This window comes from Hakea prostrata, chromosome 4 (assembly GCF_041222555.1).
Source record: "Hakea prostrata isolate BN-2017 chromosome 4, UWA_Hpros_2, whole genome shotgun sequence".
Lineage (NCBI taxonomy): Eukaryota > Viridiplantae > Streptophyta > Magnoliopsida > Proteales > Proteaceae > Hakea > Hakea prostrata.
The window spans coordinates 35,110,572-35,134,816 of NC_142603.1; the positions used below are offsets into that span (position 1 = coordinate 35,110,572).

Below are 24,245 nucleotides of genomic sequence, written 5' to 3' on the forward strand. Positions count from 1 at the left end.
TTAGAGTTTGTATTCATATAGAATTCTATTCCTTGTAATATTCTACTTTCCACTTAATTATAAATAAAGGGCTTGAGATCATGGATCAATAAGCCATTCTACTACAATCGTTTCTTTCAACATGGCATCAGAGCCTAAGTTCGATTAGTATGTTCTTCTATTTTTTTCTGTGTCTTCAAACCTATAAACCCACAGCAGATTTTTTTCTCCAAAACCCTTCGCAGTTTTTTCTTGGTCTTCAACAACCTAATTCTGCAACCATCGTTTGGCAGAAATTTTTTCCCTTTTCAAACCCATCGCACCGCACCGCTGCACTATTTTTCAGTTCCACCTAGAAGACCAGAGAAGAAAAAAAGGGAAAGAAGAAGAGAAGAAGAACCACAACCTGCTGCTGCTTCTTGCGATTAGAAAAACAGAATCGCAGGCCACAACCTGCTGCTGCTTCTTGCGATTAGGTAAACTGAATCACAGTGGGCTAGGCCAAGAAGAAAAGGAAAGAAGAAGAGAAGCCACCATCGCCATCGCCTTCACCTGACTACTGCTGCTGCATCATCTTCCCAATCGTGCGCAACATAAATCTTTGATTTTTCAGGTGTGTGGAAGAAGATATCGATTGTTATTTGGTTGGTTTTTTGGGTTCAACTTCTGATTTGGTTCTTTAGTTCATTGTTTGGTTCAATTCTTGGTTCATTGTCCAAAATAGACTAGACCAGAACCATATTTTTCGTTTTTTTTTTCTCTGGTTCTATTAGACCAGACCAGAATTTTTCTTTGGTTCAAAAAAAAAAAAAAGAAGAAGAGGGAAAAGGGAGATTTGATCATATCATTGTTTGGCTATTGCATTGTGCGACGTTTTAGTTTTTTTCACAAGGTGACTGAAGAACTGCAGACAATTTTTTCAACATGGCAACTATCGATGGTACTACTGCTCCCACCGGACCTGAACATTACCCAAATTTTCATCCTCTTTCGGTAAGATTTGATGGGACAAATTATTTGATTTGGTCACGATCTGCTTACTTAACTATTGCTGGAAGAGGACTTGTTGGATACATTACGGGCACCACTATCAAACCTTCTACCACAAGCGTTTCCCAGGAAAAATGGATCTCGAATGACTCTCTTATTATGTCATTTCTCTTGAATTCCATGATTCCAAATATTGCCCGTGGATATCTATTACTTGATACTGCTGCCCAAATCTGGAAGGCTACTACTGAAACATATGGACAGTTGGGAAATGATGCACAGGTTTATGAGCTACGAAAGAAGCTTCATGAGACTACCCAAAAGGAACTGACTGTGGCCCACTATTATGCTGAGTTGCGATCTCTTTGGCAAGAGTTGGATCATTATGGGGATTATCACCCCACTAATCCAGATGATGTGGCGACTTATAAGAAGCACATTGATAAGATTCGAGTATATGACTTCTTGGCAGGTTTGAACGTGGAGTACGATCAGATCAGAGTACAAGTCTTAAGCCGTTCTCCCTTTCCTACACTAGAACAGTCTTATGCTCTTGTTCAGTGTGAGGAAAGTCGTCGATTAGCCATGCTTCATACTCCTATTTTGGAGAAATCAGCTTTACAGTCTGTTCGCACTAAATCTAATCCGGCTAAGGAGATTGTCAAGTGTGAGCACTGTCACAAACCCTATCATACTAAGGAAAATTGTTGGAAACTCCATGGGAAGCCTGCTGATTTTGAGAAAAAAAGAGCACAAAAAAAAGGAAAATCGAAAGCTCATATCTCTGAGACAGTTTCCACAGCACCCTCTCTGCAGATGTTGGTCTCTCACAGGAGGAGTTAACTTCTTTGCGACGTATTCTGCAATCTTCTACTGCCGGTACAGCCTCTACCACTGCTTCCTCTACTAATCAAACCAACTCCTACCTTGCTACTTCAGGTAAAACTTTTACAAGCTTCCAAGTTTCTTCAGTTTCTACTCCTTGGATTATTGATACCGGAGCCACAGATCATATGACAGGTTTATCCTCTTTTTTCTTACAATATTCTCCAACTTCTGGAAAGGATAAAGTTCGAATTGCTGATGGCTCCTATTCTTCCATTGCTGGAAAAGGGACCATTCAACATTCTCCATCCCTGTCTTTGTCTAAAGTTTTACATGTTCCCTCTTTCTCTACTAACTTGCTCTCTATCAGCAGTCTTACACATGACTTAAATTGTAAAGCGACATTTTTCCCATCTTATTGTGTCTTTCAGGATCTGGTAACGGGGAAGGAGATTGGACGTGGTAAACTAGACAATGGACTTTATTTGCTCGAGCCGATTGAAGGATCTACTTCTACTCTGACTACATCTTCTAATCAGGTCCATTCGGTAATATCAGACCTTCATCAGTGGCACCGTAGGCTAGGTCACCCCCCTCTAGGAACTCTTAAGAAAATATTTCCTGATTTAGTTTCTTCTTGTAATGAGGATGATTTTTTTTGTGAAGCCTGCATTTTTGCGAAGCAAACTCGTTCTACTTATTTACCTTCTCTTCATAATAGAAAAAATATTCCTTTTATGTTAATTCATACTGATGTGTGGGGTCCCTGCCGACGTGTGTCTATCACTGGCCATAGGTACTTTGTTACTTTTATTGATTGTCACTCTCGTTCTACATGGATTTATCTTTTAAAACAAAAAAATGAAGTTTTCCGATGTTTTCGTGATTTTCATAATATGATTAAAACTCAGTTCAATGCCACCTCGTGAAGATCCTTCGCAGTGACAATGGCACAGAGTATATTGATGGTGAATTTCAAAGATATCTCTCTGACTCTGGCATAATACATCAGACTAGTTGCGTTGATACGGCTGCCCAAAATGGGGTGGCCGAAAGGAAGAATCGGCATCTCTTAGAGATAGCTCGTTCTATTATGATTGCTATGAATGTGCACGACCAAGATCTTGGAGTGATGCTATTCTCACTTGCTTCTTACCTTATGAATAGGATGCCCGTAGGATAATTGGTTTTAAATGTCCTAATGAGATTCTTCAAGGAGCCTCTTCTTTTGTTATTTCCCCAAAGGTTTTTGGATGCGTGTGTTATGCCAGAATCACAGCCCACCAGAGTAAGTTGGCTCCCCGCAGCCTACGCTGCATATTTTTGGGGTATTCTGCTACTCAGAAAGGGTACAAATGTTATCATCCTCCCTCCAAGAAAACCATTGTATCCATGGATGTACTTTTTCATGAGTTTTGCCCTTACTATACACCTCTCCAGGGGGAGAGTCCTAGAGGAGAGGTGTTCTTTCCGACTCTAGATCTTCCTTTCACACACCAACACAACTTAAGAGTCCCAGAAGAGTTTCCCGACCGGGGGAGACTTCGACGGTATACTCGAGGACTCTAATCCTCCCCCTTCAATTTCTGAACCATGTGAAGAACCTAGCCAAGGGGAGACCACTCCTTTGAGACACACTGTTGGGGTCTTTCAAAACCAGATTGACCAAAATAAAGAGGTGCAGACTTATCAGAGGAAGAAATACAACCGGCTAAAGCAGGTGGAGAAAGGGGATACGTTACCACTTCAGTCTCCTGCTCCAGAATCAGATTCTACTGAGGTATCTTCTTCTGATCTTCCTATTGCTGTTAGAAAAGGGGTCAGATCTTGTACTCAACATCCCATAGCTAAATATGTTTCTTATAACTCTTTGTCTGACTCCTACCGTGCTTTTATATCCTCTCTATCATCCGTATCTGTTCCTAAAAGTTGGCGGGAAGCCTATCTTGATAAGAGATGGAAGGAAGCTATGGTAGAGGAAATGCGAGCAATGAAGAAAAATGACACTTGGGAGCTGGTTACACTTCCTCCGGAAAAAAAAACCAGTGGGCTGCAAATGGGTATTTGTGGTTAAACAAAATATGGATGGATCAGTCAACAAGTTGAAAGCTAGACTAGTTGCAAAGGGGTTTACCCAGACCTATGGGATTGATTATCAGGAGACCTTTGCCCCAGTTGCGAAACTAAATACTGTCAGAGTTCTGTTGTCTGTAGCTGTGAACAAACACTGGAACTTGCACCAACTAGACGTAAAGAATGCCTTCTTACATGGGGAGTTAGCAGAAGAGGTCTATATGGAAATCCCACATGGTTTTTCCGATGACAATACTGCAGGGAAAGTCCGTCGGTTGAAGAGGTCAATATATGGGTTAAAACAGTCTCCTAGATGCTGGTTTGGACGCCTTCAGAAGGCAATGACTTCTATTGGGTACAAGCAAAGCAATGCTGATCATACACTATTTGTCAAGAAGTCAAGTACTAACATCACACTTCTCATTGTCTATGTAGACGATATTGTCATCACAGGGAATGATGGTGAAGAAATTCAAAAGTTGAAGGACTATCTTGGCAAAGAGTTTGAAATTAAAGATCTAGGGAAGTTACAGTATTTCTTAGGGATTGAGGTGGCTCGATCAAATAAAGGTATATTCCTATCCCAAAGAAAGTATGTCCTAGATCTATTATCAGAAGTGGGAATGTTGGGGTGTAAAGTAGTTGATACCCCTATTGAAGCTGGAGCTAAACTTAAAGAAAAAGAGGGAGAACCAGGTGGACAAAGGAAGATACCAAAGGCTGGTAGGGAAGCTTATCTACTTGTCTCACACCAGGCCAGACATTGCTTATGCTGTAGGTATAGTGAGTCAATTCATGCATGACCCATATTTAGCTCATATGAAGGCTGTTATCAGAATACTACAGTATTTGAAGGGAACTCCTGGAAAAGGAATACTTTTGTCACCCACTGATAATCTAAAAGTAGAAGCATACACTGATGCAGACTGGGCTGGATCTCCAGACAGGAAGTCAATTTCAGGTTACTGTACCTTTATTGGAGGTAATCTAGTTACTTGGAGAAGTAAGAAACAGAATGTGGTAGCTTTATCTAGTACTGAAGCTGAATATAGGGCTATGGTTCGTGGAGTTTGTGAGCTACTATGGTTGAAAGGCTTGCTGCAAGATATTGGAGTCCAAGTTCCAAACCCCATGATGTTATATTGTGACAACAAGGCTGCTATTAGTATTGCTAATAATCCAGTGCAACATGATCGAACTAAGCACATTGAAATTGACAGGTTTTTTGTCAAAGGAAAGTTGGAACAAGGGCTTATCTGCATGCCTTTTGTAAGATCTGAAGACCAATTAGCAGATGTTTTCACTAAGGGATTGAAAGAAAGAGATTTCCTTCCTATTGTAGGCAAGTTAGGCATGAGTAATATCTATGCCTCAACTTGAGGGGGAGTGTTGGATTCTATTAGGAGTCTAATAAGAGTTTGTATAGGAGTTAAGTTAGAGTTTGTATTCATATAGAATTCTATTCCTTGTAATATTCTACTTTCCACTTAATTATAAATAAAGGGCTTGAGATCATGGATCAATAAGCCATTCTACTACAATCGTTTCTTAAAAATTTAACTATTTTATTCACCTGGACCAGGGGCGCCCCTCCTGTTTCTTGTTCCCCCTCCTTTCCCTTTCTCCATTATACCATGCACAAAATTTTAAAAAAAAAAAATTTTACTCCTTTGGCGGTCACGGGTGCGACAGGGGGACGTTAATTTGGAGATACAAAAAAAAAAAAAAAAAAAAAAAAAAAATATTTTTTTTTTATCCAACCCACCCCCCCCCAAAAAAACCCAACCAAAAAAATTTTTTTTGGGGTTTTTTTTTTTCCCCTTGCCCCTACCACCCCCCCCCGGAGGAGTGTCACAATCTAGTAACAACCTTGGTGGAGATAGACATAAAATCTGCCATTACAGGCATTGATAGAAATCACCTTTCACATTTGCATAAACAACTACTTAGATACAACTCATACTTCCACAACGGAAAACTTAACACTACAAGTGGGACAAGACTACGATGTTTCATATATAACTAATGGCAACAGAGTATTACCAACCTTTGTAAATTTAAGCTTTATTGCAACATGTTCTATGTCATATCATAACTCTTCTCACAAACATTTCCATCAAACCTGTTCCCTAGGTTGTTATACCATCTACATTCACAACCCAAAGGGTCTGGAACTGTAAATACCTCTCTTTTGAACTCATCATCGGAGAAGAATGTTTATCGCAGGGCTAAGCGAGTGAGGACAACATATTATCAAGGAATTATTGTTTCTACTTAATCAATATTGTGAATAGATGTTGCCTGGCTCATATCATATATTCGTCGTCCCAATACCACAATCTGGGGACTTTTCTTGGATAGACCACATTGACTGTGAGGAGATGCTCTTATCATTAATTTTTCAAACTAGACCACATGTCTGTGAGGAACATGCTCTAGAATTATTTGGTCTGTACAAGACCACATGTTCAAAAGGGTCATGACTCATGAGTTGGAATTAGTACCACAAAATAATATGTGCTAGACCAAATGTTCCAAGATAAACATGCTGAGGCATTATCATTGTATAGTGGTCTACACAAGACCACATGTCCATCAGGAATACACTCTTGAGTTGCCACTGAATAACACCTCACCAACCGTAACCCTTATCTGAAAGTAATGGTAGACAAAGCTTACTATTAATGCATTAATTTTCTTTTCATACATTTCATTTTCTCTTTCAATTTCTTTAGACGTCATCATCATCATCTCTTTCATGTTATAAATCATCATCATGTCATTACATACATATACATTGTTATCATCTCTTCATTCCATACAATGCATAACATGTCATTTTCATATTAGAAAGTCAACATCTGGCATTATCTACAAGTTCATGAATCCGTTACATACAAGGAACATATGATACACATCATAACAACACTCACATGTATCATCAACAACTAAGATACACAAATACTTTACATAAGCATTACTAGAGAGTACATCAATCACCTCTCTACAACATCAATGAAGTGAGTGCCTGAACAGTTCTTGGTACGTAGTACAATAATGAATTTGAAAAATAAAGTCATAAAGAACTCACCATAACAACAATAACCACAACTTAATCCTAAATCAATGGGGTTGACTATATGGATCAAGAAGAGGCTTAGATGAATATAGAAACGAGAGATATACCAAAGCAGCAAAAAAGAAATCAAAGAAACAGTCAAAGGAGTATCGCAGGTACATCCCTCTACAAGGTGTCAGCATCACAGGTGTTTGTCCTCCAAACAACTCGATTTGCACTTGCACAAGGAACCCTACAACATTCATACACTTTCTTACTACTTATCCCAGTAGTCATTTTAGGTCTGCCTCTACCTTTTTTATTAATAGAGCAAATTGCACTGGCATCCCAAAATGGAGGGCTTTAAAACACTGACACCCCACTTTATGTTTGAAAAACACAAACACCCCAATTCATTGAACACATTAGTCCATTCTGTTAGTGAAACCATTAACCCATTGTTTATTTTTCTTTAATTCCAAAAGTACCCTTACCAAAATCTGAGGAGAAAAAAAAAGTCAAATCATTGTTTAAATTATTTTAATTCCAAAATTACCGATAATTGTATAAGAGATTATATTATTTTCCCTACCCTACCTGCGATGTCTTTCTACCTCTCTGTTCATCTTCTAAAAATCTGAACTGCAATTGAAAATCAAAACCATAGCTCTTTGAAAATCCAAACCAGGTTGTAAGAAAAAAAATATTGTATTACAAATCCATTTGATACGACTGAATAAGACCAAATTTGTTGAACTTCTGATTCTGATCATTCGCACTTTCCTGTTTCTTCTTCTTCTTCCTCCTCCTTTAGTTTAGGAACTTCTTTTGTGCGATGGAAAGATTGTTAGTTACAGCTTCTTCTCTGTGTGCATGAAAGGGAGAGATGCTCTTGTCACTTTTTTTCTTTTCTTTCTTTGGTTTCAGGTTTATTTTTGTGCACGAAGGAAAAAGATGCCCTCTTCTATTTCTTCTTTTTTTGTTTTTCTCCCCTCTAGTTTCAGTTCTTTGTTGGTGCATGAAGGGGAGTGAGAGAGGAGAAAAAGGATTTCCGTCAACGCAGAGAAGATCGTTAATGTGGTGGAAAGCGGCGGTAGTGGTGGTGCTGTTGGCTGTTGCTGAATGCAACGGGTATTTTGCAGTACTCTTATGACTGAATTTTATTTGTACAAAGTCACTATTGGTTGGAACCACTTTCCGTCTAAATCTGAATTAGTTTGGAGTTGACCTTGCATATGAAATTTTTGACATTGTAGTACTTAGAGTGTGGTGTGTGGAATGCATAAATGTGGCATGCTTCCTACAATCTGAGACAAAAGGGGTGCTGCTGCCCCCGCTGCTGACCCTGCAGTTGAGAACCCGAGAAAGAGATCGATGAGTAATGGGATTCAGCTTGTTTGACAAGGAGCTCTTTAGTTGTGCCGTCGGTTTTTTTTTTTTTTTAAGGATGGTATAACATGTTTAACAGAAATCTTTCCCAGCTTCGAATAGAAGAGAGGACGATTTCAGACTATAATCTGATGAGTTTAATTGCAGTCTTCTTAGCATGGAAGAAAATTCGATCGAAATGGTCGAAATTTCGACCGAAATGCCTGCAAAAATCCAAATCGAAACGAAATGTAGTAGTAGGCACGAAATGTATCCATATCGTTTCGTATCGACCGAAATTTCGACCATTTCGACCAAAATTTCGACATATCAGCATTCCAACTTGTTTTTCCTTAGCTTTTGTTGATTTCCATCCCATTTTCACCTAATTTTCACTACTCCTTTGCCTTCAAACACCACTTTTGCTCATTTTTTGCCTCCAAACACCTCCTAAGCCACAACAGCTACAAAGGAAACTCCAGCAACAATAGAATATGAAGCATGAGCCACACCCAACAGTTCCAAACTTCCCCTTTTTTTATTTTTGTTTTGTTCATGCCTTAAATGATTTTGTATTGCCTTGAAATTAATATATGTTTAGCCTAGGACTATGATCTATAATTGTGTTTTGTTAAACTTACCTTTTTATTATTTGCTACCATTTTTTCATTTTTTTATTTTAATAATTATTTTCTAAAATTATGTATTTTTATTTTATGTATATATGATATATAGGCTTTAGCTTAATATATTTGAGACACCATCACTTGATCTAGTCGGTCATTTTATTTTGTTGACTTGTTGTATATGTAACCATTCTACCAAACAATCCATGTATGTTGTTGATTTTATGCATGTATGCAATACAGTTTGCACTTGTCGGAACCAGTCATTTGTTAGTACACTTGAATGATAAATTTTCAATAGTTTTGGTTTTTACAAAATACTAGTTCCATTGTGTTTATTATGCTTAAAATAGGTAGTATACAAGAATCCAAATCATTTTGAGTCCATATGAGGCCCGAAATTGAAGTACCAATTTTCAGAAAAAGTGTCCAGTTTCGATCGAAATTTCGACCCAAATGTCAAAATTTCGGCCTTTTGCAAGGTCGAAATTCCTGTTTCGGCCTTTTGCAAGGTCGAAATTCCTGTTTCGGTCGAATTTTCTTCCTTGCTTCTTAGGAGGGAAGATATGAGTGGGTATAACGGACTTTTTCATTTAGTTGTGAAAGGGTATAATGGTACTTTCGTTTCTAACACTAACTATTTTAACAGAAAAGGGGATAGATGCTTTTCAAACTTAAAATGGGGTGCCAGTTCATTAGATTCTCTATTTTGGGGTGTTAATGCAATTTGCTCTTATTATTATTATTCTTTTTTCTTTTTTTTTTGGGTTTGGGCGAAGGCCTTGACCTCTTTTAGTTCTACTAAAGTGAATCCAGTCACTCTTCCTTACAGGTGAACCCATAGTTCTTCATTAAATATGCCCGTACCACCTCAAGCAGCTCTCAAGGAACATGTCCTGAATTACTGCAACTTTCAGTTCAGTTCTAATAAAACCATTCCTTACTCTATCTCTCCTTGTCTTCTTGCACATCCTCCTCAACATCCTTGTCTACGCTATGCTCATCTTAGTTGCCCAACATTCCAATATATATGTCATAGCCGGTCTTATTAAATACTATACTAATTCCTCACTTTCCCTTCAAATTTCAATCACAGACTTTCAACTACAAAATTCTCGGTCCCATTGAATTTGAACTCCTACAGTCCTGGCTGATTCAATCTAGTGTTATCTCTGTCCTCTTGTCTTCTTTTCCTCCGTTCTTGCAATCCCTCCTTTCAGATCAAAACTCCAGCAACATAAAACCCGTTTCTCTTTCCAGTTCAAGAGTCAGCAAGACAGACCCTTTAGAGTCCGTATTCTAGCTGCTCAGTTCAGCTTGTTATCTTGGTATTTCTCTTTCCTTCTTTCTTTCCCTTGCTCTTTCTTTTGCTTCCTTATGTAGTACTAATGAGGGACAGGAATAGAGAAGAAAGAAGGATAAAAAAGATAGGGGGAAGAAGGCGATATTGGAGAAAAATTATACTTGAATAAGGGGAAGAAGGAGAACACTCATAAGAAGAAGAAGAGAAAGGAGAATGGGGAGGAGGGCTGCAAATGCACAAAGCTAACGCTTCAATTCATTTTTCTATTCTCCAAAAGTACTTTTTTTATTGCAATGTGAGGGCCTATTTATAGCTTGGCTAAAGCTTTACAAAAAATAAAAACATAGTAGACTGAAATACAAACTAATACCTCGGAACTAGTGACAATAGAATCTTATGGAAGTAAAAACTAATTAAATTAAAAACTACTAGGCAGTATATTTCAGCCACATAGAAAAAATAAAAAATAATAATAATAATAATAGTAATAACTAAATTAAGCTTCTAAATCTCCCAAGAATAAAATCTTCATGTAATCTGATCTTGGGCCCTACAAATCCTCTATGTAACATTCCTGATAGCCAAATAATGGGCCGTGACACTATTCAAATGAACAGTGGTTTGGCCTCTTTTGGCCTTCTAAAAGACCATCTGAACTGAAAGGGCAGGCCTGGTCCATTGCTGGTTCACTTGGTCTTGGTGATGTGAACACTAGCCCCCCCCCCGGCCAAACCCCAACGGGTGCCCCAAGACCCCCCTAAACATGCTGTCGAACCCCACTCCAGGGGTATTTTGGTCATTTTCCAACCCTTTTAGCACTCAAGAAGGGTCTGGTTGGAACTCCCTCAATCCAAGGGTTATGGATCTCTCTTTTTTTTTTTTAATTATTTGGGTTAGCATTTTGTGAGTTATGAAAGAGTCCAAGTCCGTTTTAAATTCTTTCCAATAGTTAAGTTGGTCTAAGTCTTAGTTGAGTTTGAGTCAAGTTCTTCTTTCTTTGTAAAGGTTATAAATAAGCCTTCATTGCTCATTGTAATTGGTAAGTTGGATTGAATAAAATTAAGAGTTTTGTGAGACACAGGGTCATGGTTCTCTTCAGGAGGGTCATGGCAGATTTTGAAGAGTTCTACTACTACAATCAGCAATTCACCTGCTTCAACAACAGCCACTAACCTACACAGCAAGTTCTAAGTTTCAGCCAATCCCCCTGCTCCCCTAGACCAGCACACCCCCTCCCCATCTTCCTTGCGCAAACCCTAGAAACCCTTCACACCCCATCGCAGCCCCTCCCTGCTCATTCCCCACCCTCAAGAGTCCCTTAGTTCCCCTACCCTACCCCCTACAACCGCCCCAGCCCTTCCCCCATCTCTCCCTTAGCCCCATGACTCCCCTGCCCCCATTTTCTCCCCTGTGGCAACATCAAATCCCACCCTCTGTAGTTCCCTATCCCCGGCCCACAGCCCCCATCACATCTGCTCTTCTTCCCCTAGGATCACACCCCCCCTTCTGGGTTATTGAGCTACTGCCAGTTTTCCCAAATAACCCTATCGTCTTAAATCTGAAAACTTTACTGCACTTCATCTTCTTCAACAGAAATTCCTGTATATTTTGAACTTCTGAAATCTGAATCTATTTAAACTTCTGACCATCACCTACATTCCAGAACAGTGAAAAACAAGTTCTGAAATTACAGAACAGCGAGTGCAGGTCCTCTCCCACCCTTGCAAACCCCCCACCCCCAAAACCCTAGATTTCTGATTTTGTTAAAATTTCAGTTCTGAGTTCACATCATAGCAGGGATTAGAATCATAAAATACCCTAGAAACCCTAGCATAACCATTCTCTTTTTCCGGAAATCCCTGGGCAGCCCTTAGTAAGGAAAATTTCAATACTGTCCTTAACACTAAATTTGGGTTTACGTCACCTGGATCCATGCTGGTTGTCTTGCATCGATTGCTCCCTCTCTTAAAAAACCTTATCCTTGAGTTCAAGTGAAATAAGAACTAATATTATATCAATGATGGTTTTTTTTCAGGTGTGCAGAATGAAAAGAGGCAAGTTTTGCAATGTTAATTTAAATCACTGTGATAGTGAATTGGTGGAAAACAGAATGCGGAGGAAGATCACAGAAAGAAAAAGAAATTGAGAAGACAAATCAGAGAGAGAAGAACAATCAGTAGGGAACACAAATCACAAGGAAATTAAAAAGGAAGAAAAATCAAGAGCAAGCTCGATAGAGTGAAACATCCAATAGACTGAGAGCATGGAATGAATTTCGACCGAAACCGTTGAAATTTCAGTCAAAATGCCTGCATTTTCAGAAAACAAGATGAAATTGCATTTATTTCATCGAAGAACAAAGTTTCGACCGATACAAGACGAAATTTTGGTACTGAGCAAAACGCCACATTCACAGTTATAAAAGTGGTTCTTTTCAAGCGGAACGTGCAAAATTTCGCAAGTTCCACTCGTTCCGCTCTTTTTGTTTTGAGCCCTTCCCACCTTTTTCTCTAGTTTCTTTTGGATGCTACCCTCATTTGAGCTGATTTTAACAACTCTTTTGCATTTCATCTCCACTATTGCTCCTCCAATATTGGGTTTTTGAGAATCAAACAAGGTGAGTTAACAAAGTTCCTCTTTTTTTTTTGTTTATGCCTCAAATCAACTTAGATAGCTTTTAAATTAAAGTATGTTTAGTCTAGAGTGTTGATCTATGATAATGTGAAGTTAAAATTAATTTTTGGATATTGCTACAATTTTTTTATTTTTCTGTTTTTAAAAATTATTTTTTAAAATAAGTATATTTCTTAATACACATGTATACACTTATTTATGAGCTTCAAATTGATGAATGTGAGACACCATCCCTTGATCTATGCTGTGATGGTGTTGAACAGATTTTTTGTTATTAATTATTAATTATTAATTTTAATTGTTTGAAAAATATTAAAATATTTTCAAAATTTATTTAAATATCAAAAAATACTAATTAATTTTTGTTATATATTTAAAAAAGGAGATTATTTACAGAAGCATGTATGTAATTTTTTGAGCTTATTGTAATGGTTTTTAAGATACTTAGTGTGTATTTCTTATATCAAGCACTCTCTTTGAAAGATATCAGACAAAGCTTAACAATGCAAGGGGGCCACTGACACCGATAAGAAGAAGAATGAGTGCAATTATTACAAGAAACAGATTGAAGGAAGTGGGCCACTAGATTGAAGATGCATCTAGCTGGAGGAAGTAGGGATGTAACAGGATGTGAAAAGATGCCCTCATTCCCCTCAAAGATCAAGAAGGCAATGGCCTCATACTTGGTTGGGGGAAAGCAAAATAGGAAAGAGAAGAGAACACAAAGGGAGGGTTTGAGGATGTATGTCTCTATAACCTTCTAGAGCTAGGAGAGAATGATTTTGATCCAGAGCCAAGAAAGTATGGATGTGAGCCTAACTCAGATTCCGCACAGATGAGGAAGGCGATGATGATGAGTAGGGAGTAGGCGAGGATTGATGAGATGAGGAGGCAGTAGAGGGCTATGGGTTGTGGGTCCTCTAGAGAGCCAATAGGTAAGGGAGGCACAGGCAGCTCCCAAGTCCATATAAGGAGTCAAAGTGTAAAGGAGATTCCTATCCCACAAGCCTTAACACAGGGCCGAGCTTCATTAGTACATGCTACAGAATCGTATCTTAAGATTCTTTCTAATGATTTGACCCTATTTGGGAGGCCAAAGCAAAAGTAAAGGAAGTTGAAGCACTTATGGAAGAGTGTAAAGGAGAAAATGGGGATGGTTTTCTCCAAATGGGATATGTACTATAGTATTCTAGCACATACAATCCAAGGGCCATACTAGAGGGATATAATTGAGGAGATAGCCAGGGCTAAGAGTGGTGTACAAGGGTCCACCCAATATGAGATATATAATGTGTATTTGCCTAATCATCAACAAGACTTAAATGAGTACATAAATGGATTGAAGCCCATATGGGCTCATTATGGAGTGACTGTGATGGCTGATGGTTGGATTAATCCCATTAGATAGTCCATCATCAATTTCATGTTGAATTGTGATGGGAGGACAATGTTCCTCAATAGATGCATTCAGTGAAAAGAAGGACCTAAAATACATCTATAAATTGTTGAAGCAAGTGGAGAAGGAGGTTGGAGTGGAGAATGTGGTCCAAATTGTGATTGATAATGGCTCTTGGCTCCAACTACAAGAAAGTTGGGTTGAAAATGATGGAGAACCCCAGGTATCAAAACATGCTTCTACTTCTAATACTAATTATAATTTTTAAATAACCAGCTCTAGTTGCATCACAAATCTCCAAGCCCATTTGACTCCGGAATGATTATCCCTACCCGATGGGGCGGAGCCAACGAGTTCAGTCGAACAGTGTAACGAGCCCCCTTCTCTCGATCTTAGGTGCTTAGCTCGTGAGTTCTCCTGGAATTGCTATCGATTGGAATGGGAAGGCCCATACTACATATACACTTTATAACTTTACGTTGATGACTTGACGATTCAGCAAATCCTAACTAATTTGGACATTTTTAGCTGGACAAATATAGGCTCTTATGGACTCCATGTGCTGCTCACTGCATTGACCTAATGCTAAAGGACATGGGGAAAGTCAAGATTGTGAAGAAGACCGTGAAGCAAGCCCGACAAGTTAGCACATTCATCAATAACCACATCTATGAACAAAAAATGATGAGAGACAGGTGTCAAGGTGACTTTGTGAGACTAGGCATAACCAGATTTGCTACAAATTGGATTGCACTACAAAGCTTTGAGAGTAGGAAGACTAGCCTTGGGACCATGTTTGCATCAAAGCAGTGGTTTAACTGTGAGGTTTCTTCATCCGTAGGAGAAAGGAGAGCATAGATGACCGTACTCAATGAGACCTTTTGGAATAATGTGAGGATAGTGGTGAAGATGCTTGAACCTGTGGTGCATGTGTTGAGGATGATAGATCAGCAAATAAGACCTACTCTACTGCACATATGGGTTGCAGTAGATAGGATGAAGCAACGAGTTGCTCAGGTCTACCCACAGAGCAACAAGAAAATCCTCGACATCATCTAAAATAGATGAGAGAAGAAGTTGCAGCATCCACTACATAAGGTTTGTGAGTTGTTAAGTCTAGTAATCAAATTAAGTAATTATCACATTATTGACTATTCCGTTTTATTTTTGCTTTTTATTATACAGCATACCATCTAAATCCCAAGTATCATTACAAAGACATGCTTGGAATAAGGCAAGATTTGATAAATGTCATCCAAACTGTAGTGGAGATAGGGGTGCAAGTGAAGGTTACCCTAGGCCCGAATAGGACTTGGCTCAAGATTTTAGCCTTGAGGGCAAGTCAAGGCCAAGGGCAGGCTTGGGATTACTCTTTGGCTTGCCAATCCCGACCCATCCCTGATTTTTTGCCCTAATTTTGGCCCTAATCCTAACCCTGATTTTGGCCCTAATATTTAGGCTAATTTTGTCCTTAATCTTGACCTTGATCATGTCCTTGATTTTTACTCTAATCTTCATATTAACGTTGATATGAGCCTTGATTTTGACCTTGAGTCATTATGATCATATTAGACTATGAATTCACTTTTTAACCCCTTGTGGTTCAACTTAAGTCATTTTTAGTACCCAAAAATTTGACATCTTTCATTTGCTTCCAATATGGTATCTCAAAAGAACTTATCAAGGACAAATAGTCATGTTTGTAACTAAAATACCATTGTTTTGTAGAAGACTTTACAAGGTTTTGAATAGGGATTTTTTTGTTGAATAGGGATATTAGTTTATTGAACAATTGTGAATGAAAACATACTTTGTCAAGGATAGGACCAATCAGGGCTAGGGACAGTGCCAATCAGGGCTACGGCCAAGGCCAACCCATCTTAACCCTGCCCAATCAAGGCGGGAATAGGCTTGGATTAGCCCTGTAGGGTTTAGGGTCAAGGACAATAATCCTTAGCCCTAAATTCAGGTTAAGGCGGGAATGGGCTTAGATTAGAATATATAGGGATTGCAAAAGCCCGGCCCTGTTGCAACCCTAAGTGGAAAGGTTGGAACCGGATCCATCTAAACAAGCAATCATCCTTATGAAGGTGAGATTGTGATTTGATATTCATAATTCATAGTCATATACTAAGTTATTCAGTATTAACCTAGTTATTGTTTTTTACTTTATATATTAGATGAGGGCGTTTAGGGATGCCATTGGGAGTTTCCGTCGTTCCATGGCCATATCGGGACAGGAATCTGCCCCTGGGTGTAAGTTAATTCATTATACATTTAATTAATTACATTTTATCTTTCAGTTATTAGTTAGTTAGTTAGTTACTTAAGTATTGAAATGACTTGGAGTCAATGTTTGTTGCAGCTAAATGGTGGTTGAGTAGATCATATCAGACAGGGGAGGACAGAGAAAGTAACACAATCAAGCTGGGTGACATTTGAGATGGATGATGATGATAACCCAATAGTTGAGTAGATCAGGAACATGGAGAGCCTTTGTTGGATGAGGAGGGAGGTCGTCATAGTAGACATATTGCAAAGCAGATGGGGACTGATGTGGATGACTTCTTGGCCCAAGAGGGGGGATGCACATGCAACGCCACCTATCCCTTCGTGCCACACCATAATGCATCCACCCGAAGTGAGGATTTGATTATCTGGTCCAACATTGAGGATGATGCAACTCAGGCATCCCCCAACGACGACAACGATGATGATGGAGGGGATGATGAGGATGTTGGAAGTCAAGATTAGGATTCAATTGATCCTAGGGAGAGACCACCACCACTAACACCAGCAGTAAGTGAGAGTGAGGGATAAGGAGGTTGACCACTAAGATACACGGCTGAGAGTTAATTCACCAATGCGACATAGGATTGAGACCATGGTGGAGATGCATCTCGAGGCCGCAATGTTTTGTCGACATATTCGAGGAAGGGGAAGGGGAAACAACACAAATATAGCACTGAGGACACGCCATTTTATGGGTCTAACCGTCCAGCTAATGTGAAGAGTTTGGTGGGCTCTATAAGATTGATGAGCATAGTTGATTCTAGAGGCTCCACCTCTAAAGGATCCGGATGACATAGGCCCATAAAGTCCCAATCATATGATACTACTATGGAGAGTGTTGGTTCTACTTCTAGGTTAACTTATGGACCTTATGGTTATGGATCTTATGGTGTCCCTCCCGATTATCAGACTCGAGTCAGCCACCAAGTGGAACCTTATAGTCATGGAGCTTATCGTGTCCCTCCCACTCTCAGCTATTGGAGTCAGCCACTAGGACCTTATTATGTTCATGGAGCTTATGTTGTCCCTACAGACAACAAGGGTGCTTCTTTTGTTGAGCAGATCTTCCACACTATATATATATATATATATATATATATATATATATATACCATAGCCACCACCATCGCTTCCATCAGCAGTTGAATCAATTGATTATCCGAAGATTCTGAACTTCCCACCATCAGGACATCTTAAGCATGTGGATGAGGCCACATATAAAGCTGCAGTTTTCGACTACTATATGGACCATGCATCATGGGACATGCATTGTGCTTGGTATTGGGTGCCGAAAGAAAAGGGAGACATGTATTAGACTTACCACATGCTGGTTTGAAACTATATAAGTTGTTTGTAATGTAATACAGTTGCCTACTTGTACTTGGTAATATTCTTGGTTCTTCCATATAGTAGTATATACTTGAATGTTAACTTTTCAATGGTTTCTTTGGTAAACTAGTAATTCCATTGTGTTTATTATGCTTGAAATAGGTAGGAGACAAGAATCTAGATCATTTTGAGGCCATATAAGGCGAAACTGAAGTTCAAAACTTCAGGGAAAAAGTCATATGTTTCGACCAAAACTTTGGTCGAAACCTGAAAGTTTCGGCCTTAGCTTAGGTGAAAATTCAGATTACGATAAAAATTTGTTCCTTGACTGAGAGAGTTACCTGGGTTTGGGCTGTGATACCAATTAATGAGGCAGAGGAATAGAGAGTCCTAGTTCCATGTTGGCTGTCATGCATAAAGTACCTAAGTACAGTTGAGGGTTACGTAACACCCAGCCATTAGTTCACATACTTGCAAGTTTCTCACTAATTTTTGCACCTTCAAGTGCCACCTATTCTTTTCTCAGCCATGTGGCTGGCTGAGCATTGTTACCACCACCACCACTTCTCCCATGCAAATGGTGGCTGTTTAGCTTTGTCAAACAAAGTAGCCAACCTTGATAACACCTCCTAATGTAGAACCTGGGAAGTTTGGAACCAGCTAGGACCAATTCAAACCAACATCAGAACCTAGCTTGAACCAGCCAACTGGCCTAATAGTCCCCTAGCCCCACAATTTTGACCAGTCAACTTGGACTACTGCAATAGGACAAAACATGAGGAAAAGAAGCAAAACACTGTTCACATTACTGTTCACATGAAGCGTCATAGCCCCATATTTGACATAGATGATTTATCAAGATCAGATAGCTAAAAGACTTAAATGACTAGGAGCTTTGAAAGCCTAGTTTAGCTTTTATCAGGTAGTAACCATAGATATTAGCTTCTAATCCCCATTAGTTTCTGATTTTGCAGCCCAGTTTCTGGTTTCAATTTAGCTTCAACATTAGAAGCATGGTTCACATATTCACTCTTGCCAGGCTGCCAGCCATATTACTGAGCCAGAAAACCAAGATCTCATGAGGTCTTGGCAAGATCTTGCCTAGTTGGGGGAATTCTTTCCTCCCAACTTGATGACTTATAAGGGTCTGGTGGGGCTAGGACTTGCTGTCCAGCCTATTTTTTGCCTTCTAGAATCAATGGTGGCCTTAGATTGATAAAATTTGAGTTCCCTTTTGACCCCAAGTCTGAAACCCCCACATTGAAGAAGCACACTTACAAAACCTATTCTACACGTTATATAATTAATATTTACGAATACATTAATGTTCAAAACTCAAAAAACTATAATATATAATACATTACGCATGTTTACAATGAATGTTCAAAATTACAAAGATCAGATGACATGATGGGCATAAATTACAAGAGACTTCCGAGATAAACCAAGATCTCACCGAGATATCTGAGATATTGGCTCTAAGATATCATCGATTTATCCAAGAGATGACAGAAATCTACAAGATATGACCGACATATACAAGATATGAGCGAGATTTGGTAAATTTTTATCTCATCTGCCTTGGCTGAAAAAGCTAGATACCTCGCAAGATCTCAGCTAGATCTCCCAAGTTCTCAAACCATGCTCAGAAAGTTTCTATTTTAGTTCCTATGCAATTGTTTCTATCATTGGTTCATACTAAGACCGTCATTCCATCATGCCTTCTTCATTAGGTCCACCAATTCACTTCCTTCACCAGATATATTTCCTTTAACCACTTTTTTTTTTCTGTCTACCTTCACTTTCTAAATCTTGTAGCAAATCTGACATCAGATAGAGCCTATTAAAGGCAAGGATCCATGTAGCATACCCCATTTTAGCTGAGATCCCAACTTGTGGAGCTGCGCCTCTTTCCTCTTACACTCATCACTTCATCTTTCATTCTCATTGTCAATTTTTTATCTCCCCTCTCAGTTTGGATCTCTCTTTTCCCCATCTCTTCACTTCCATTTACTGCTTGTTTGGTCCTCAGTTTTCCCACTTTATTTTGTTCTATATCGAGATTGACATCAACGTAATACTACCAATCTGCTAGAATGTTTGACAAGGAGAGACCACAATCAAGAGACACACTGCAAACAATTTAAAGAACGCTCCATACATGATGTGGCAAGTGAGATTGAGTTACCAGTTAACAGTAAGATATTGTTGTTCCTTCTCAAAATATTGGCAAAACCTCTTCATCATTCTTTTTATCCACAACATATACTCTAATAGTTTTGGGAAAAACTGAAGCTCATGCACAATAATAGATATTCTGTTTGGTTTTTGTAAAGCCTTTGGGGGTTCATAAGTTCCAACAGCTGACCTAGGTTGAGAAGATCTCACTTTTTGTGCATAAAACCAAGTTCAACCCTGCTTGTTCAAAAAAGAAGAGGAACAGGTTTGGTAGGAAGGTCAAATTTCAGAAATCTTGAAAACTAATTCATATTTTACAGATCCTTCAATGAGTTTGATTGAACCTTATGCATATCTGAAGGATCATGACATAATTATAAATGTATGCCCCCTCTAAAATTCCAAAATTGACTCATCAAATGACTCCTAATACTCTGTGATAGGACCCTCTCAAGCTTGCCCTGAGTCCACAAAACCTTAATGAAAGCAATGGATATAATCTTTCATCGCAACAGATTCAATAAAGACAGCAACCAAATATAACTCTGTTCATTCAATAACTCTGATAAACTTCATCGACAGATACAATCAGATGTCTATAGATGATATTCAGTTCTTGGAATTAAAAGAACAATAACTAAACTATAGAATCAGCACCCATTACATGTTACCAGCCTCAATACATACTCAGTCCCATCCCAGAGAGGTTGCCCTCTCCTAGCAAGCTCTACTGGCTGCTCTGCTCTTCCTCCCCCCTGCTGTCTCCTTGCCTGCCTTCTCTTATTCCTCACTCCCCTAACAAACTTCCACTGCTCACCAATCCTTCACTGCCACGTGGGAGCTCCTCTGCATGCTCTTGTTTCGGTTATGGGTGCTGCCCAATAATAATATGCCACTTGTCCCCCTGCTGATTGGTCTGTCTCCTTGCTCGCTGCAGCTGTTGATCCCCTGCTTCTCTTCTTATTCTTCCTTTGGTAGACATGAGTTATACAGGGCTTATCACTCTGATACACCCAATAAAGTAAATAAACGTAAAAAAGAACTCTATAGCCTAATCTTACCCAAACACTCACTTAACTACTAATCATTGTGTTTTTACTTTATCCCCAGTTTATGGGCTTAGAAGCCATACATAAATAAATCCAAATGAAAGAAGCTGAAGGTCCATGGAACCCAATCTTGGACAAAATTAAGATCTTTTGATGCCTGATTTACAATGATGGACAATTTTAACTACATTCAATCCTGCTGAGCCATTTCAGGTAATAAGTGAAAACTGTACAAGTTTCAGTAAATTTGGCTTGTTTCCAGAAAATCAAACCCTGAACATGCATATGTTTTTCACCTCTATTTAATAATAACTAACAAAAGGCATCAAGTAATCTTCCATTTCCCACCTTTCCACCCTTGCCCCTCTAATAAGTAATAAATAAATAAATAAACCCACCTTAATTGAAATTCAGCATCAGGTATTTTAAGTTAATAAAGCAACCTCACTTACATTGGTTCGGCTTGATATTTTTCGTTGATGTGAAACTTTGAAAGGCCTTAGTAGAACATGACCATGCACCTCAAATGGATCTCTCATAGCTTTTCATAAATAGGGGCTACTCCCAACCCCGCTCAAATTTCTAATAAAAAACAGTTCTACTAAATAGTCTGATATTATTGCTATAATAGGAAAGAGTTAGGATCCTATTTGGCTATCTGTCTTTGATTTTCAATTAAATATATTTACCAATCCATACATCAAAAGTGAAATAACTCTTATTTTTCTTGAGACAAGAATTAATTATGGAGCCACCACTTAATAAAATCACATAATAGTCCTCAAAGTCACGGTAATAATTCGCGCTGCTGCTTTGACCATTAAAATAAAATTATGTCAAAAGAACAATGCGACATACAATTATTACAGGGCTGTACACAAGAGGATGAAGGATTTTTTCCCAGAGGAAGACAAGAGCAAGATAACATGCTCGTGACTTTCCGACAGCATGCACATCCTGTTCTCTTAACATTTTCATGTGAACTATTGTAAACTATTAACAAATATGACAACCCAGACTTTGTCCAATGATGTACAAGTAGCACTCTCTCTGACATTTTCCATTATAAAGAGTGGATTTCATCCCTTCTGTCCATTTTCAAACACGATAAATCTGACAGAGTATATAGACATTAAATGCGAAACAGCAATTATAAGGAACTCTCGGACAATCAAAAGCTATTGATAAAGATCTTGTTCCTTAGCAACAGATACCACATTAAAGATTCTAGTGTGATCCATTTCAATGCAAACAAATCTGTACAATCACACTAACGCTTTGACAACACAGCATGACAATCGCGCAAATATCACGTCCCATTCTGTCCCTAATTGTGAACGACTTTTAGGTTACTGAGGACTACGACCACCCATAAAATCATGCAAATTAATTAACCTTAAACCACATTAATATGGATTTGAAAGACAGATTTCCATGTCTTTGTCTGCAAATATTCAAAAGAATAATAATGGACAGAGAAATGAAAGATAAAAAATAAAAATAGTAGATAGAGTTGCCATTGAGAAGAAGTAAGGTAATGTAAGACATTTCTTCGGATCTTTAGATTTCATTCACAACATTCAAACATAGAAAAGAAGTATAAATTATCCAGCAAAGCAAGAAGAATCGAATAATACATAGGCAGATGTTAGTATTAGCAAAAACAAGCAGATATATATTCGTTAAATATACTAATACTCTCAATTTGCAATTCCTCCTTGAGATCCAGGGTAATTACCTCACATGCAACAGTTCCACATTACAGCATATCGTTTAACCACTACAATTCAGATTAAAGCGGAAGAAGATTTTAAGGAAGCCTACGTTAAAAAGGAAATCATTGGATTTCAAGATATCAGTTCCGATAAAAAAGGAAATCACTAACAACAATCATCAATCAAATCCATTAACTGGTCAAAGAACTAGAAACACCTGACCATTGATGATGTTTCTTGAATTCATGAAACAAGGCTAACCGTCCTACCTCAGCAGAACTCCCTCGAACCTCTCTAAGAATAACCTTGTCCCAGCCATTAATGCCTTTACAGAGCTCTACAGAAGGTTTATTTTCGCTGGTCGACATATAGATCAAAACCTAGAACCAGAAGGAATACCTTTTGGAATATCTTTTTCTTCGCTTCCAGTCTATCTAAGCAAAATGCAAAACTGAGCACAAAAAAGGAAGTTTCAGTCGAGAGAGAAAAAACCAAAACCTCCGCCCTCCTTGTTCACCAAAACTAACAAATAAGCCTAGAGCGAAAGAGAGAAAAAGAGCAAGAAGATTTCAAGAAGTCAGTTCCGATTAAAACGGAATCATTTTATTTCAGGTAACCAGGTTCCGTTAAAAAGGAAATCATTGGATTTCAAGAAATCAGTTCCGATTAAAAAGGAAACCATTCACAATATCATCGGATCCATTAACTGGATAAAGAACTAGAAACAAGTAGCCATTAATGCATCCTACCTCAGCAGAACTCCTGCGAAACTCTCTAAGAACAATCTTGTCCCAGTCATTGATATCGAACTCAACAGAAGATCTCATTCTGGTTCTAGGTTTTGAGCGATATGCGAAATGCAAAACTGAGCACAAAAAAGGAGGTTTCAGTCGAGAGAAAAACCCAAAACCCCTGCGCTTCTTGTTCATCCAAATCCAAAAAATTAATAAATAAATCATCCTCCTCTTCTCTTTTATAGATGCATTGAGCGTGAGATAGAGAGGTGTGTAATGCGCTACACACAAGAGAGCGGGTAGTCTTCGCCACCCACTTCCACCCTTCCCCTTCCCCTTCCCCCACCCCCACCCCAGAAAAGCTCCGTCTCCCGCTCACTCTGTTTTTCCCCTTCTGCTGGTGCGCGCAGTAACAACCTACCCGAAAATCACCACCCCAATCTCTCCCCTTCAAGCTCAGCTCCCTCTCCCGCTTGCGCTGTTCTTATTTCAGTGGATTTTCCCTTCGTTGCTGCGCGCGCATTTTTGATTCAACGTGAGCGACTTAACGAAAATGTTTACGCTTTCTCAACTAATTTACGAAAATGCCACTTGTTTCACTCGTTTGTGGCTGCACGGCTCACGTGGTTCTATGCTTCATTTGTAAGGTACACGTGGGATGCGGTTTATAGCCTAATCACGTATGAGCCAAACTAA

General features: G+C 38.8%; 1 protein-coding gene across 1 annotated transcript in view; it reads right to left on the reverse strand.

Annotated features, from left to right (window-relative positions):
- The window catches only part of LOC149018735 (putative glucose-6-phosphate 1-epimerase), a 34,766-nt gene extending 11,575 nt beyond the window's left edge, over positions 1-23,191 (reverse strand). Inside the window, exon 1 of the mRNA XM_089154422.1 lies at positions 23,085-23,191. Coding sequence (XP_089010548.1) covers positions 23,085-23,183 — 99 coding nt within the window. The 5' untranslated portion in view covers positions 23,184-23,191. The remainder of the gene's footprint in view (positions 1-23,084) is intronic.
- Positions 23,192-24,245: the final 1,054 nt, after the last annotated feature.